Source organism: Capra hircus, chromosome 24 (genome assembly GCF_001704415.2).
Source record: "Capra hircus breed San Clemente chromosome 24, ASM170441v1, whole genome shotgun sequence".
Taxonomy (NCBI): domain Eukaryota; kingdom Metazoa; phylum Chordata; class Mammalia; order Artiodactyla; family Bovidae; genus Capra; species Capra hircus.
The window spans coordinates 5177211-5195101 of NC_030831.1; the positions used below are offsets into that span (position 1 = coordinate 5177211).

The following is a 17891-nucleotide window of genomic DNA, read 5'->3' on the forward strand; positions in this document are numbered from 1 at the left end:
TCTAAGGGTGAGTGATATTTTCTGTGGTCAGCTGTAGTTTTATATGTCCTTGTTAAACTGGTGCTGCGTGTTGTAGCCTTTTGGCCTGGACAGAGACAAAATGGGTGAGACGATTGATGATATATGGAGCAATCATAAGCAGCATCAATATGGTGATAACAAGGATTAGTAGGGGCATTAACTAACTCCAAATTCCCTCCACGCCAGGAGAAGGATCCCCAAAAGAGAGACTGTGGCCACCCCCAAGAACTCTCCAGCTTGTTCTCTGAGGTCCTGTAGCATCTAGAATGTTTTTCTTGCGGACTGTGAGACTTTCTTTAACTTAGCTGGAGGTATTTACCCAGGAACAACACATCTCATTCAAGATGGCTCAAGTCCCTCCTTCTTCAGGGATCAGGAGATCTGTCTCCTGTCTATTATGGAGTACAACCCCTGCCAAGCTGTGTTGGCTCTTTAGAGCTGTCCTGAGAAATCTTACCCCCAGAAGCTTAATTTTGGGGGTGTTCATTAGAATGGCACTCATTTGTTGTTCTGAATAGGTATCTGAGATCTCCCAGTGGCTCACAGGTAAACTGAGAGCTCTCTTCTGTTTTTCTCCATGGCTTGACTCATGAGTAGTGAATCCAGGAGTTGTGTCCTGGAACCTTGACTGCTGTGAGGGTAGAAAGTATTATAGGGTACGGGCCCTTCCATGTGGGCTGGAGTGGAGCCTTTGGGGACCCATCTTTCCAGAGTTTAATTACGACTTGAGTCCCTGGAGCATATAACGGTGGCTCTTTAGAATCTTTAGGGTGCTGGTTGACATCCCACAAGCATATAAATTGTTGGAATTGTCCAACGGCCATGGTATAAGACCAGAGGATCTGAGCCTCTGGATCTAAGAAGAAGTCATTGGCATAAAAAAAGGTCTCCCATGTAGCATCTCATAAGGACTAAGACCAACCTGTTCCTTAGGGGCAATCCAGGTGTGGAGGAGAGCTATCGGAAAAGCCTCGTTCCATCCCAGGGAGGTCTCCCCAGTTATCTTTTTTATCCCTTATTTTAAGAACTGGTTGGCTCTTTCTACTTTTCCTGAATACTGAGGCTTCCAGGCAAAATGGAAATAATAAGTAATGCCCAATGCTTTAGAGTGGAGAAAGCAATGGCACCCCACTCCAGTACTCTTGCCTGGAAAATCCTATGGACGGAGGAGCCTGGAAGGCTGCAGTCCATGGGGTCACTGAGGGTCGGACACGACTGAGCAACTTCGCTTTCACTTTTCACTTTCATGCATTGGAGAAGGAAATGGCAACCCATTCCAGTGCTCTTGCCTGGAGAACCCTAGGGACGGGGGAGCCTGGTGGGCTGCTATCTATGGGGTCACACAGAATTGGACACGACTGAAGCGACTTAGCAGCAGTAGCAGTAGCAATGCTTTACAGACCCCTTGGGTGATCTTAGAACTAAATGATGTCCCATTGTCACTTTGTAATGACCCAGGCAGACCAAATCTTGTAATGATTTCATGGAGCATTTTTTTTTTTCTTTTTACCACCTCCTCAGGCTTCTCAGTCCAGGTGGGAAAGCCTTCAATCCATCCTGTGAATGTATCTATCATGACTAATAGGTATTTATACCCTTAAGCAACTGGCATCTGGGTGAAGTCCATCAGCCAGCCCTCTCCTAGGTAGGCCTCACATCATTGGATGGGCTGGGCTAGCTGGGGTTTTTGAGCTCCTCAGGGGTTGTTTAATTGGCAAGTGGGACAAGAAGAAACCACTTGCCTATAGTTGTTTGGAGGCCTGTTCCTCTGAAGGACCTTTGTGGTAATCTTTGGAGTGCCTTCTCCCCTAAATGAGTGGTGGCATGTAAGGAGTTAACCAACTTCCATTGGAGGTTCCCAGGCAGAAAAAGGAGTCCCTCCTTTTGGAACCACCCCATATGATCCTCTTGAAGGCCCTCACTCTTAGCTTTAAGAGTCTCACCTTCAGTATATGATGGAGTTTCTGGTAAATTAGTCTGTGGAACTAAGGTGACAACCCCTATTAGGTCATTGTTCTGTTATACTGCGCTCCTAGCTGCCTGATCAGCTGCTTGGTTCCCTCGTGCCATTTCCATGCTCCCTTTTTGGTGTCCTTTACAGTGGGAGACTGAAACCTCAGTGGGTGGATGAACTGCCTCTAAGAGCCTGAGGATTTGATCACCATATTTGATTGGGGATAATTGGGTGGTCAAGTGGCCTCTTTCTTTCCAAATAGCTTCATGTGCATGTAGCACCAGAAAGGCATATGTGGAGCCAGTATAAATGGCTACTCTTTTTCCTTTTCCCAGCTCTAAAGCTCAAGTCAGGGCCATGAGCTCAGCTAATTGGGCTGAAGTACCTGGTGCAAAGGCTTAGCCTCTGTGGTCTCAAAATTGGAGACTACTGCATACCCGGCTCTTCTTTTTCCATCTAAGACAAAGCTGCTTCCATCAGTGTACCAGATTTCCTCAGGATTGGTCAGAGGATCTTCGGATAATCCCTCTCAGGGTTTTGTCCAGTGGCCCAAGGTTTCTAGACAACAGTGAAAGGGGAGAGAGCCCTCGGGGGTAGGCAGGATGGTGGCTGGGTAAAAAACCTCACAAGTGGTTATAGTGAGACCTGGATTTTCCATCAGCTGTACTTGATATCTGAGGCTCCTTTGATCAGACATCCATAAACGGCCTCTGCCATTCAGGAGTTGTTTCACTTGGTGGCTGGTAAAAATAGTTAGTTTGCCCCCAGAAGAGAATTTTAAAGTATCTTCTATCAGGACTGCAATCGCTGCAAGATTTCAAAGGCAAGGAAATATCTCTTTCCAATAAGGGAGTAAGACACTCAGGGACCAAGAAACTGATGGGAAAATAGTTGTCCATCCCAGCAACAAAGAAGTGCTCAGGTAAATCTTTCTGTAATTGTTTTTTCCTGTAGCACTCAAAATGGTACAGGTTTGCACTGAGAAGGCTGTGAAGATGGAGGTCAGGACAGAGTAGGTAGCCCCTGTGTCAACCAAGAAATTCTTGAATCTACCTGCCACATCCAGTTGCACTTTTGGTTCCAGCCCTGTTGATGATTATCTGTGACAGGCGGGCTGGCTGGAATGGGCTGCTTCAGTCCTCTTGAACCATCATGAGGGAAGGCTTGGCATTTGACCTTGAGAGTCTTGAGTCCTGAGGCCAGAGTGCCGCCCAGTGTCCCAATTAATGGCATTTGTAGCAAGCCGTTTTATGAGACTTGTCATGGTTTTGACACTCTTTGGCCCAATGTCTCACCTGTCTACAGATTAGGTGTTTGCCCTGTGCCTTGTCCTTCAAGGACTCGGGGTTTGCCATAGGGCTTCCCTGGAGGGTGGCCAGCATCTAGGCATGCCTTGTCTCTTTCCTTCTCTCTCTCTTTCTGGGGCTTGGCCTCTCTCTCCTGTTCTCTGTTATAAAAAGTATTGGTGGCTATCTGGACCATCTCATCTGAAGAGGCAGCAGGGTCCTGCTACTGGAGCTGTTGTAACTTTATCCTGATACCTGATGCACATAGGGACAGGAACGTGTCCTTTAAAATCACCTGTCCCTTGTAAGAGTCTAAGTCCAGATGGATAAACTTTTGGAGGGCCTCTTTTAGACTTTCCAGAAAAGCAATGGGGTTCTCATTGGACTCCTCAGTTATTGCTGAGACCAGGCACAGTCCCAACTAATAGGCCTTCTTCTGTTTCCATAGGTGGACGTCCTTAGCGGTGAGTCTTTCTGAAGCTTATCTGCCGGGGTCCAGCCTCGGTGGATCCAGGGTAATTTGAAGGGTGAACAGCGTAGGCAAGGAAAAACTTATTTATATATTTAATTAGAAATATAAGATTAGATTAGGAAGAAATAGTGTAGTAGGAAAATTAAGTGGAGAAAAGATGCTGAATAACTTGGTTTACGTGGAAAGCCAATAAAACTTCGAGACGAGAAGTTTGCACCATCTACGTTAGGCCACCGGCATCCGTTTGAATATAGGAGGGTGCCCCTCCTTGGGCTCCCTCTCTTACGGATCTTAGAAGCCAGGGCAAGTAAGTAGACATGGCGAGCCTCCACGCTGAATTCCCCCCAGATGGGAATTCAGCCAGAAATTAGAGTAAAGAGAAGACACGGGGGAAGCCAGTCCAGCGACTGGCCTAGCCTCTATTGTCTTTTAGGCCTTTTATACCTTTTTGATTGTACATAGAGATCAATGGGTAATACAAAATTATGCAGCATCAGCAGCCCTGACTCTTATCAAAACCAGGCTTTCTTTCTGCATACCTAGTTGTATACACAAGTCTTAGGTGATTTACATCATCTTCTGGCCAGAGGGCCAACTAACATTTTACGGCCCTTTTCTGATAAGGATTTGTCAACCAGAAGACTTATTTATGTTGTTCTTCCCAAAGTCTGGTGCCACTCTCAGAAAGCACTAAATAAAGTTACATTCTTACATAGCAAGGACACAAGAGGAGTGCAGTGATATATAACAAAGAAAAGTAATTAACTCAAAAGTCTAGTGTTGCTAACATCAAAACTACTATATTCCTGTTTCTATACCCCAATTACATTGATTAATATCTTTCAGGTGCCTAAAAGATAAAGAATATGGAGGCCTGGCAGCAGTCATTGAGTCAACAGTGAAAACCTGTCACCAATATGATTTTTAGCTCTTTAGAAAAGTCTCTGTATCTTTAAGATGCTTTAAGCTTCGTGCCTCTTGCTGTTGTGGGGCTGTAAGCAATTCACAAATTGTAAAAAGTCCGGGGAAACCTGTTAGGCAAGTTAGAGAGCCATCAAAGGTGTTTGAGCTGATGCAGGAGACTGAAGCCCTGAATTAACTTTTTGCCAAAGAATAGTGGTGGTGTGCAGGCAGACTCTGGTTTTTTGGGGGTAGATGTTCAGGAAAACTCAGGGGAACCCCTGAAGCTAGATCACGCCTTTGCGTTTTGTCTGGCTTCCTTCCTCATGACCATTGCCACGGGCAGGATTCCTCACACTGGCTCCCGGCACTTATCCTAACCCAGTATTGCTGCAACTGAGAGCCGGGCATCCTGAGTCAAGGTGCAGATCCCCAAGCAGGTTGAGGCATGTCGGCCTCCAGAGAATTGATTCCCTGGGCAGGTTGAGGCATGTTGATCTTCTGGGACCCCAGGCTGGTGCATCCCCAAGCAGGCTGAGGCATGTCAACCTCCCAGGGGTCAGATCCCTAGGCAGGTCGAGGCAGGTTGACCTCCTGGGATCCCCAGGCTAGAGTTGGGCATCTTGAAGGTCTCTAGTACGACCAGTGCTGGGAAGGATTAAGGGGTTGTAATCTTAACTCTATGCTGGTTTGTCCACTACAGATGGGAATAGATATCATGATATAAAGCCATCCAAGCCTGTGTCGAGACTGGGAACCTGGTAAAACAGCCATAAGCCTTATCCTCTTATTGCTCTGAGGAAATGTAAGTCACTGATTTCTTCCCCTAGTCCTCCATAAGAGCAGTTTAGGGTGTTTCCAGTGGTAAACATTTCATTGCCATAGATCCACTTTAGGTAATAACAGAAGTAATGACAAAGGAGTGGGTTATCTGGTCCTGTTAGGGGCCTTAAGAGTATTTTAATAATAGGCTGAATGGAGCAATGTTGCCTACAAGGAGGCAGAGTCCTGGTTGTAGGAGTTAGAAAGTGGCTTAAGAACAAATTGATAAGAGGCAGCAAACTAGATGTTCCATAAAAGTAGAGTGGAGATTTGATCCAGGGGTGTGTCTCCTATGTAACTTTAGGAGAATTGTGGTAAGGAATTGGGTCCAAACAACCTGCAGGGCTAACTCCTCAAATGGCAAACATTATCCCTATAAGCCCAATTGCCCTTGAAGAGATACCACCAATAGATGGACTTTTAGCAGGCATTGTGTGCCTGTCATCTGCCCTAGTGGGTTCACTGAGAAATGCTGTTGATGCACATGTTGTAAGAAGCATGGAAGACGAAGGCCTGAATATCTAGAAAGATTGGATATTATATGGTATTTCTCTCCCAAGGGCCAGCTATTTTCTGGTTGTCCCTGCAGAAAGGGACAGGAAAGGCAACACTGTGAGCCCAGAAGGGGCTCAGGTAAAGAGCATGAAACAGAAGGGAAGGGGGCAGGGCCCAACTTTTGAAAAAATGACAAAGCCCAAGGGCATAACATAAACTGATTAAAATCAGATGGGTCCAAGATGACTAGTCAAATTCAACTAAACCTTGATCCTCAATCTGCAAGCTAAATGACACACCCAGAGGCGCCAGCACAGTTCCAAGGCACTGTCAAAAGACTGAGGAGTGGGTGGTTCCCCAGTTGTTGGAATGATCCTCCCACTCATTAGCATATGAAATCACCCAGCCCACAAAAACTAACCACATCACATTCCACAGCTGCTCCCCTCCGTGATGGCCCACACTCTGAATGTGCTTCTCTCTGAATCCAAACAAATCCACATCTTACCTATCGCTGTGTCTCTCACTGAGTTTTTTTTCAATAAGCCATCAAGGGCCTGAGCTTCATTAGGTCCTGAAGCCAGGCACCATGGATTTTTGGCCAGTCTGAAGTCCCAGTCAGACATGACTAAGTGACGAAGCATAGCACAGAGTCCCTGCCACGAGGGTTTGAGTCCCAATCTTAGCTAAATGATTTCAGGCACAACTTTCAGAAATGGAAAGATGATGACCTGCCCAATACTTTGTAAGCAGTGGCATAGGTGGAGAGAGGAGCTGAAGGACAGGAGGAGAAAGCAGTGGGGAAAAACGTGCCAAGGAATCCTCTTCATAACCTGACAGAAAATCTGCTGAATACCTGACCTGTGCTCACAGTTTTCATTGGCTTGATCCTTGGAAATAAGTAGATTTCTGATCGTAGACACTACCTGTGTGAAATACTTTGAATTTTGAGGGTTACTTTATTAGCTGCCACTTTCTTGTGTCGGGGGAGTGTGTAATTTCCTTGGTTCTGTTTCGCTGCAGCAAAAATTTGAAGCAATGGATGGATCAGTGTTACAGCTCAGTTTTATTTAAAAGCAACGGAAAATACATCCTCAGGCCTTGAGGGTGGGCTGACCCAAAAGATACGAGGAGAAGCCCCTGGCTCAATTTTGGCTCCTCTTTTTTTATATTTTTTCTCCTCCCCCGAGCCTGCTGTATGTAAACTGGGCTAGCCAGGAGGGCTGTTTGTTTTACTCGAGGTCCTCACTCGGGTCCCTGGACCTTCCTTTGTTCCATTTTCGCGGGCTTTTCCCTCCTTTGTATTTTAGCCACCACCATTTTGGACCCCCTTTTCCTATTCTAACTACCTAACATAAGTAAACCTTGATTTCTTCAAGATAATTTTAGGAAATAAGGGGGTTGGTTTTTTAAGAGACAATCGCTTTTGACAATGTATATTGAATTTCCAAGTAGAATAAGTCCTCTAAAAATTGATAGAATATGTGCTTTTTCAGCAGTAGTCAGAGAACCAAATGAATGAATGAGATTTAGTTGCTAAGAATATCACAATTTCTATTGCATTTGAAGAGTTGACCTGGAGGGTTAATTCTCCACCAATAAACACACTTGCAAGAGTCATCTCTCTCTGGGATATTCAGAGCTAAATTGGCCAGCTAAACTTTCAAAAGTTTAGCTGATATTAAATTAATTAAAATATCTGTTGACTCTTTACTACAACCCTAGGAATATTAACCCACTAAGAAATTAAAATACTTTTTTTTGTTAAAAAAAACAAACAAACATGTTCATAGCCTTAAAGAACTCATGGGGAAAGATGAAAAACTTATACTAAGTGTTAAACTCTTTTAAAAATTAGAAGTAGAATAGGATTTAAGGCAAAGATAACTTTCTGATAGATTGGAATGATATTTCAAGACTCTATAGATAATTTCATTCTGATAGGATTTGGATAGCAGAGTAGAGCTGGAGTTTTTCTAGGACACAGAGAAAGGGAGGGAACAGTGTGGCCAATGAACCAAAGGTCTCAGGAGCGTGTGGGGAGCAATGGGAAGTGCTTATGGGCTGAATGTGTGTATGTCCTCAGACATCCTTGAAGGAACAGTGAGAACATACCTTGATTTGGGAGGCAGGAAGCCGCCATTTAGTTTTTTTTAGCAGGAGGTAAAAATTAGAATCTTTAATGAACTCCTGTGCATTCGCATTTTAGATGAGAGAAATGTTCAGACGTACAATATAAAGACAGTTCAGAATCCGGTCCTATTTTGTTTTTGGTGTCTATAAGACAAACTTTAGTTTTGTTCAAGGAGCCGAAGCTGTGATAATTCGTTTCTTAGCCACTGCACAGTGTCCTTATTTGCTTGTGTTTGTTGTTTGCCTGGCAGTTCTATAAATGTTAGCGAAGGTGAGGAAGGCAAAATGAAACAGGAGTGGAATAGCAATCTTTTTGCAAGTGAGGATGGTTTCAATTCACTGGCATATTTGCATAATTATCTCATGTAATGTGTCAGGAATATGATTTATTGACAGTCCTAGATGCCCTGTTCCGTTCCCAGTCAAACCACCAATATTTAATGATAACTGACTGACACATTGGTGTTTCGTAAGACATTTTTGAGACTGATTAAGTTGCAGAAACAGAAACAAAATCACTTTTGGAGAATTTGGAACCCAAATCTTTAGTGCCTTTACTAAGCTACTGTTCTACCTCACTGGTACAGAATGCGATGCCATTTTACCTATAGATTTAAAATTTTAAAAACAAACCCATCCTATTTAATAGTAATTCTAATGATTTTTCCTCCTCTTTCAAAGCATATTTATGATCTTTTAAAGGTATTCTTGATGGATTAGTTGTACTTTCAAAACCACTGCAGTTTATCAGGTAGTAAGTGTTTTTTCCATTTTGCAGCTGTTCTAATCTATTTGCAGAAAACTCCTTTTTTGTTCTGTGTACACATTTTGACAACATTCGTTATCTGCTAAACAGACCATATTGGTTCTGCAAAATGGTTGACTACAGAAATTCAAAGTTAGTTCCATACTGAAAAGCAGACTTTTGCAGTAATAGATTACATCATTACATTTTGCATTATAAAAGCTTTACACCATGTTGAAAGCAGGAGTCAAATAAAATGTTAAGCCTGATACTTTTCAAAATGACTACTGCATCTGCATCTTTTCTACTCTTTAATACCGTTTTTCAAAATGACAATTACATCTTTTTTATTATTTAACAAGGGATTTAGAGGCAAACCAAGCAGAAAGAAGAAGAAACTCTCCTGGGGTCTGGGATGAGGGGGACAGCAGGGAGAAGGGCTTGGAGAGTCAGAGGAATGCCTGGTTCAAATTATGTTGCTTTTGATTTTCAAGACTTGATCATTTAAAGAAAGTTTTCCTCTGGGAACATTCAAATATTTTAACTTACCTTATGTAAAGCATTTTCCTAACAATTTTGATTAATATAGAACATACATTTAAAGAAGATAACTTTCCTTAAAGAAAAAACACCCTGCAATATGTGGTTTTGAAGGTGAAAATTACAACATGACTGCACTGTTTAGATAATACTGATCACTGATAAAAACTTTACTGATGAACCACTGTAAATTTTGTGTTTTGTATCTAATGGGTTTTTCTGGGGATACCTGTCCTGAAAATGGTTATGGAACTATTATTGACAAAAATAAACACTAAAATTACATTTTATGAGATGTGGATGATTAAAAAGGCAAAAACAAAAATTACTTTAAAGCCCTGTCTGTAATTCATAGTGTAGTATTACTCTAGAGATTTGTTATAAATAACCAATTATTCTATAATGAAAGAAATGTATTTTTCTAATATTGAAGTCATATCTAACATTAGAATTTATTTAATTAGACGCATCGCTAGTTCTTGTATTTTTATAACCAAGTTACATAATTCTTAGAGTTCTTACCTTATCCAACATGAATTATAATATAGAGATCATTGGCCATCGTACCTAAAGTTAGTAGACTGTGTGAAATATAGGCCAAGTAGGGAGAAGACTCTTGAGAGTCCCTTGGACTGCAAGGAGATCAGCCCTGAGATTTCTTTGGAAGGACTGATGCTAAAGCTGAAACTCCAGTACTTTGGCCACCTCATGCAAAGAGTTGACCCATTGGAAAAGACTCTGATGCTGGGAGGGATTGGGGGGCAGGAGGAGGTGACAACAGAGGATGAGTTGGCTGGATGGCATCACTGACTCGATGAACATGAATCTGAGTGAACTCCTGGAGATGGTGATGGACAGGGAGACCTGGTGTGCTGGGATTCATGGGGTCGCAAAGAGTCGGACACGACTGAGCGACTGAACTGAACTGAACTGAGGCTAATTTCGTTACCATATTACATGCTAAATGTCAATGAGAATGATATGTATTTTTCTTATGTTGTTCAAGATTAATTTTCCCTTGTTCTGAATTTCCATGATATTCTTTGCTTCTTTCGTACGCTTAAATAATATCATAGGGTTTGGTTTAGTATATAGTTTCTTCATTAGTATTTTGTAAGCATACACTTTCCAAAGTATTTCAATAGTTCCATTACACTAAAAATTTTTTGAACAGGACAGTTAAATTTATACATACAGAATTTCAGTGTAAAGCATAATGTTATGCATGTGGTCATCAGTGAAGTTTCACTAAATGAATGCACAAAGTTAAAAAAAAAGAACTCGCATTGATAAAGTGCTTCATTTTTATGATGGAAAACCTCCTGTGCCAGTTTTATAAGCTGAACACATCTAGAAGAATGCCAGCTCTGTTAGTAGCACAAGAAATAATTACTGCTATGGCAACACTTGGCGAATGGAATGTCGGTCTTATCATTTATCTCAACCTGACTGCGAATTATCATACTAATCTTTTTTGTTTCTAGGTTTGTGATGTGAGTGATTTACAACTGAGCATCAGTTAAAACTGTTTCCTTCATTTTTTTCTTCTCTTTTAGCTCCCTGTGAAGGCAATACTTTCTTCTGCCACAGTAACATGTGTATTAACAATACGTTGGTATGCAATGGACTCCAGAACTGTGTGTACCCTTGGGATGAAAATCATTGTAAAGGTAATCATGAGTCCCTGGACTTGGCAAACTCTCTATCTGTAGTGTGGGAAGAAGCTTATCCAATGTTTTTATGCATCAGACGATCTTAAATATAGATTGTATATTGGCTTTACCAACTTCCTGTATGTTTTAGAATTGATTTTTGGCCTTTTTCTTGGCTTTTATTCTTGTTGTTTTTGCATTCCTTAACACGCAATGAACTGCCTTTTACACTTGAATGGGCTTCCCTGGTGGCGCAGATGATAAAGAATCTGCCTTCAATGCGGGAGACCCAGGTTCGATCCCTGGGAAGGGAAGATCCCCTGGAGAAGGAAATGGCTACCCTCTCCAGTATTCTTGCCTGGAGACTTCCATGGACAGAGATGCTTATTGGCTAATCTCCCTTCTGGAGCTGCAGCACCATGGACTGGCCACTGGAGCTTCTCAAGCCAAGTTGGGTTTCCTATCAGAAGCTCCCTCATCAGTGGCTGCACCTCTCCATCAACCCCAGTCTGTCTTCATGGGACATTGTGCACATACTCTAGAGGTAAAATTGTATCCAAGGAACCTTAGGGCCCTCAGGTACCTAAAGCTGCTTACCTCAACTTCAGTTTTCCTACTGAAATGCTTTGTTTCCTTTCCAATGAGAATATCTTCCTTTGATCCAGCCTCCTTCTCTGGCCTGTACACCACCTGATGTGAGGAGCAGACTCACTGGAAAAGACCCTGATACTGGGAAAAACTGAAGGCAGGAGAAGAAGGGGGTGACAGAGGATGAGATGTTTGGATGGCATCACTGACTCAATAGCCATGAATTTGAGCAAACTCTGGGAGATGGTGAAGGACAGGGAAGTCTGGGATGCTGCAGTCCATGGAGTCTTGGAGTCAGACACAACTTAGCAACTGAATAACAAAACTCTTCACTTGATTATGAATGATGCAGGTTTTGGTTAAGTTCAAAGTACCACATACCCTCTTCTGTTCAGATCTTATATTCACCAATTTGCAAAGGAAAAAAAAAAAAAAAAACGGGCAAATAACCGTCCATACTTAAAGTCCAGTGTGTGTGTGTGCATGCTAAGTTGTGGCTGACTCTTTTTCAACCCCAGGGACTGTAGCCCACCAAGCTCCTCTGTCCTTGGCATTTCCCAGGCAAGAATACTGGAGCAGGTTGCCATTTCCTCCACAAGGGATTTTCCCAACCCAGGGATCGAACCTGCATCTCTTGCATCTTCTGCAATGGGAGGCAGATTCTTTACTACTATGCCACCAGAGCAGCCCTAAAGTCCAATATCTTCTATTAAAATATTGAAGCAGAGAGGCATTACCACAGTACCTATTGCTCACAGAATCAACAAGAAAAGCAGAGCTGGCAACAGTTATTTAGAGAATGTGAGCAATGATCCGTGTTGTGTCCAAGGAACCGCTTTGGAATGGAAGGGGAATTAACTGTTTTGTGAAGAAGCTCGTACAGCACTGTTAGAGATTGGCTTTACTTAGTTAAAGCGGATTTGTTGCCATGGTTCTTATGGCCCACCTCTCTCCATGGGCACCACCACTCTCTGCGCCGATGGGGGAAGTGGGATGGAGGCAGGGACAGCGGCCCACTTCTCTGGGAGGAACACTCCCGCTTTATGAATCAGGCCCTGGCTGAGGATGAGGACCTCTGGTCCTCTCAGCTTACCCCTTCAGATAGTTTCACGCTATGAGTGAGCTGGGACGCATGTGATTGGAGCCCAGTGTGCTCAACCTGCTGTCCAGGTATAGACCTTCTATCCTACCAGTGGGCCCTGGAGGGAGATGGGGAGGCCCCAGCATTGGCCCCTGACTCCTCCCTGGAATGGAGAATCTGCAGGATGGATCTGAGGGGTGGAAAGAGAGTAGAGAAATGCTGGTGGCTTGCCCTTGCTGGTAGGGTGGGGGGTGCTGTACCTCCAAACTGGGGCCAATAGGGAGAGAAACCATCAGGACAAACTGAGGGTGGAACAGCTCAAAGGCCACAAGCTATCCCTGTTCTTAAAGAAATTTAGTAGATTTTCTTGAACGTATGTACCTCTGTTTGCTGTATGCCACTCAATTTCCAGAAACTTTAAATGTTACTTTTAAAATTTTTGCCAAAACTGTTTCATTGGGAAAAAGACTCGCAGAAATCCTCATGCCAGCATTCCAGAAGTGTCTGTCTTAAAGTGTAATCATAATCTTTTGATATCAGAAAACTGTGAGTTCAGTTATCCACATCAAGAATAAATACAAAACAATATAGGTATGTTCCTGTTCCCATTGCTGGCATGTGTGAGTTTTCTTACACCAATGAGAAGAAGGAGGTACTATTTTTAACATGACCAGCTGATTTGCAGATGACATCCTAAAGGTTTTATGAGACCTTCTCCAAAACATATATTACATTTAAGTGAGTGATGCTGTGCAATGGCGGGGTTGGTGGTGGTGGCTGTTTCTGAGGCTAGCAGATAGGGCTCTTGTGAAATTCTTTGTGTCTTTTAAAGACTCGTTTTACATTTAAGACAGTGAAAATTTTTATGCTCAGCCTACTTCATCTTGAAGTTCTCGATGTACGCTTTGACTGCCATATTAATGCGTGGTGGGTTGTTTCTTGTTTTGTTTGTTTGTTGTTTTTGCTCCCTGGACCTGTAGAAAAGAGGAAGGCCGGGCTGCTGGACCAGCTGACCAACACCAGCGGGACGGTCATTGGCGTGACTTCCTGCATTGTGATCATCCTTATTATCATTTCTGTCATTGTGCAGATCAAACAGCCTCGTAAAAAATATGTCCAAAGGAAATCGGACTTTGACCAGACAGTTTTCCAGGAGGTGTTTGAGCCTCCTCACTATGAGCTGTGTACCCTCAGAGGGACAGGAGCCACAGCTGACTTTGCCGATGTGGCCGACGACTTTGAAAACTACCATAAACTGAGGAGGTCCTCTTCCAAATGCATTCACGACCATCACTGTGGTTCACAACTGTCCAGTGCGAAAGGCAGCCGCAGCAACCTCAGCACGAGAGATGCTTCTGTCTTGACCGAGATGCCCCCACAGCCCGTCAAACCCCTCATCCCGCCCATGAACAGAAGGAACATCCTCGTCATGAAACACAACTACTCCCAGGAGGCTGCCGACGCCTGTGACATCGACGAGATCGAGGAGGTGCCCACCACGAGTCACAGGCTGTCCCGCCACGAGAAAGCCGTCCAGCGGTCAGTATCTATAGATTTTTTGATGACAAGTATAACCTGAAGACTGAGATGCTTCCAGCATACCCTGTTCTAGTTTGTCTTCCCATTTCAGTCTCTCTTTCTTTAATGACAAACCGTAGTATTTCAGAGTTTGCCTCTTCTTTTCCTTGTTGCCCTGCTCTCTATATTTTTCCTAAATCCCATTTAGGTACATATAGGTGTGCTTACACAGACCAAAGAGATTTTGTTTATTTCTATACATATATAATATTTATTTCTATAAAAGATCTGATGTTAACTTATATTGCAGATTTATATAGCTAATTTTCTTCCACGTGGTGATAAAGTTTGCTCTCATCAATATTTCTATATTTTAAGATGTGAGATGATATTTGGAATTAATTGCCTTACCAAGGTGGTTAACCCATCTTGCTGAACAATTTTAATGTAAAATAACATATTTTGCAATATAATGCATTATATTTTTGGTATGAACATTAAAATACTTTTTCCCACATACCACATAATACTTATATTATAAATTGTGTTTGATAGTGTGGTATGCTAAAACCTTAAACATTTATATTTAATTGTGGCAAGAATTAGTAAAAACATTTTCCTTTTGATATGAAGACAATATTATCTATATTGTATTATGAGCCTCCAAATTAATAAAAGTCTTGAGGAAAGAAAATTTAAACTTAGAAAAAAAGAAGTGACTTTAAATCCCCAAATCCAATCTAATTTTGTTTTGCTTTGCATGTTTACTAGCATTTAGTTTGTTTTATAAAAGTTCATACTTCCTCAATTCATTATATAACCTCAGAAACCTATTTTTAGTTTATTAGCTATTTTTGCATGCTGATGGAAAAAAAATCTATTTCCACACTTTTATGAATTTTTAGGAATGCTTTTAAGTAAATATTTGTGTGCATATTTGTTTTTTTCTGAAAATATTACTTTGTTGAATGAAATAGCCATAACATTCCAGGTTCTGCCTCATTGGGTCTCTAAGCAAACATGAATCTGAATACAACACAACTAGGGTCTAAAAAGAAAATTCAAGGTAAGCAAGTGCCCTCGGTTCCTTCTCCCACTTTGTTGTATTCTGTTTTGTTTCGTTGCAATCGTCTTGCAGTTTTTTAAGGGAATGTGCTATCTACTCATTATTTCCAGAGATACGTGTTTCATAACATTTCATGATTAGAAACATACTGGATTCAGTGCTGATGGATGGATGATTCTTAGACGTAACTTTACATGTTAATATTCTTACCATCAAGCATTATAATACAATGTCATTTAAAAGGATGTTAAGTTAATAAATTAAACTTTCTATGCTTTAAGGTAAAGATACAAAAATTGGTGAACTCTTGAATACCAAAAGAAATCCAAGGTTCTCATAGTTAAAGAATTGAATACTGTCTCAATATAACTGAAGTCAACATATAAAACTGGCGATAATTGTATTAATTTGGCAATATCTACTCAAAACGCATACACTATTTGGTGGTACTGATACAATTTGCGCACTCTTATTTTTGCATGAATATGTAGCTTACTTCATCCAAATTAAATGCAGCATGTTATGTCAAATTTTATAAATATAAAATTTGAATGCTTGATAATGTAAAACTTTCCATGAATATCAGTTGTCTATGTGTACATCTATTTTTGTTATCAGGTAACATAATGGCTTTATTTTTAGCACTTAAGAGTCTATGTCTCTATTAGACTAATTTGTCTCCAGTTACATTTACTTATAGTTAATCTCTTCAAAGCTCTTCAAACCTATCAACTATTCTTGAATTAGGTGAATGCTTTCCTATGCTCTATGTTACCTTGATAAATTGGTGGATTTGTGTGCATATTTCATTGGGAGAAAATGTTTTAACTGTGTTTTATTTTCAGAGAAGAACTATTTATACAAACATGGGGACTGTGAAAAGGAAATTCTATAGTGAATTATGAAAAGTGGACATATTTCTAAATTCATTCCACTGCCTTTATCCAAACTTAAGAATTACAGACATTTGTTATTACTTCGGCAAGACCTCCCCGCTGCACAATGATATGTTCATTTCATAATTTGGTTGCAGGCCACCAAGTGCTCCTTAGTTTTTAAATACATTTTGAGATTTACTGGAAACTTGAAGAAGAAATTAGTTCCTGATTGAGACTATCCCAACTTTATTTTTCCTGTCGGTTTCACTTTGTTTCTATGTTGCTTTATGTCTTTGTTAGATAATTGTACATTGTGTGATATGTGAAAAAAAAAACCCACAATTTTGGATGAACTTTGTGTTACATGTACACTGTTTTCATTATATAGACTGCTTGAGAATAGTGCGTTCCTGAGTGATTTTGAACATGCTACAGTGAAAAGTGAAAATATGGACCGTGGAAACACCAGCTAGAGGTTTTATGGACTATAAACATCTGTTGCTGTAATATCATTAAATGCAGCCAAAAGTACTAAGTAAAATTACTAGATTGCAATAAGAAAAATCTCAATTTTTTTTTTTGTCTTTCTTATATACTCCCATTTCCTTTTTTTTTAATCAGAGGAAGATTCCAAGTTTCAGAAATAGTTTTGAAGTCAGGTATTTTACCATTCATACCCTTTAATAGAAATGATTTTTGATTAAGCATTTAGCAATATGATTGATTGGCAGTTTAAGAAAATACCCTGCATGTCAGTACTGGATATTTGAGTTGGAAAAATGTTCTTTTTATTAGACACACTGTAAAAAGCATGCATTCTCTAATACTGCTGTTACTCTTCCATTTCCTGTGTCACATGCTTGCTCTTGTAACTTTTTATATAAAGATATATAAAAATGTATAATAATTTCCTAACTTGAGTTAAGAGAAATGCTTTCTTCTATTAGAGTGATAAAAACTGACTTACGTAAGTACACGCTCTTTATCAATTCTTCCCACCTTTTAGACTACAGGAAGTCCTTAAGAATTAAGGCATACTTCTTCCAAATTTGACTTTGAAAACTTTATGGAATATGATCCCCTTTTAGAAAAGAAACTTTTTTTTTTCTTAATACTTTAAAATCACAAGCCCTGTATGACCCAAATTACACAATTCTGAGTTGTCCTTATGCTCAGGCACATATATAAATCCTGAAAGCTTATGAATTGTGATGTTTCATATAAATTAAAATAATATTATAATATATTTAATTGCTTTTGAATTATATACACATTCTATAAAGTTTGATTTAGTGAGTGGGTAATTTTAAATATTGAATGTGTATTCTTAGAAAATAATTTATAAAAACCAGATTGCTATAAATCTGCTTAATAGCATTTCCAAAACTGCTGAATTCTATAGAATTTTGTCCTTCAAATGGCAAAGCTGTCTAATCTATCACAATTCCAACCTGGTAACACAAGCAAGCTCTACAAACTCAATAGATGAATTTATTCACATACATCCCTGTTGGGAATTCTGTGTTAGAGAAACAAATAAATGGGAAAGAAAAAATTCTGAAAAGAAAATTGATTATGATAGCAATTCTGAGTAGTCTGTATTTAAAAAAATATCAGTCCACAGAAATAATCACTTCATGAATTTGATAAACTGGTAAATAGAAAAGCTGTGTAGAACATTATAAAGAAAGATTATTTTTATTGTTTTGCTACAGATTTTATCCACATTATGTTAAAATT

General features: G+C 40.5%; 1 protein-coding gene across 2 annotated transcripts in view; it reads left to right on the plus strand.

The window, feature by feature from the left end:
* Nucleotides 1-17071, plus strand: part of NETO1 (neuropilin and tolloid like 1) — a 104824-nt gene extending 87753 nt beyond the window's left edge. The window contains exons 8-11 of one of the 2 annotated variants that reach the window (XM_005696956.3): nucleotides 10925-11038; nucleotides 13670-14228; nucleotides 15199-15273; nucleotides 16540-17071. In XM_005696956.3, the coding sequence (XP_005697013.1) occupies nucleotides 10925-11038; nucleotides 13670-14228; nucleotides 15199-15259 (734 nt within the window). In that variant the 3' untranslated portion in view covers nucleotides 15260-15273; nucleotides 16540-17071. Of the gene's footprint in view, nucleotides 1-10924; nucleotides 11039-13669; nucleotides 14229-15198; nucleotides 15274-16118 lie in introns of both variants that reach the window. The other variant, XM_013974336.2, reaches the window with a different exon arrangement.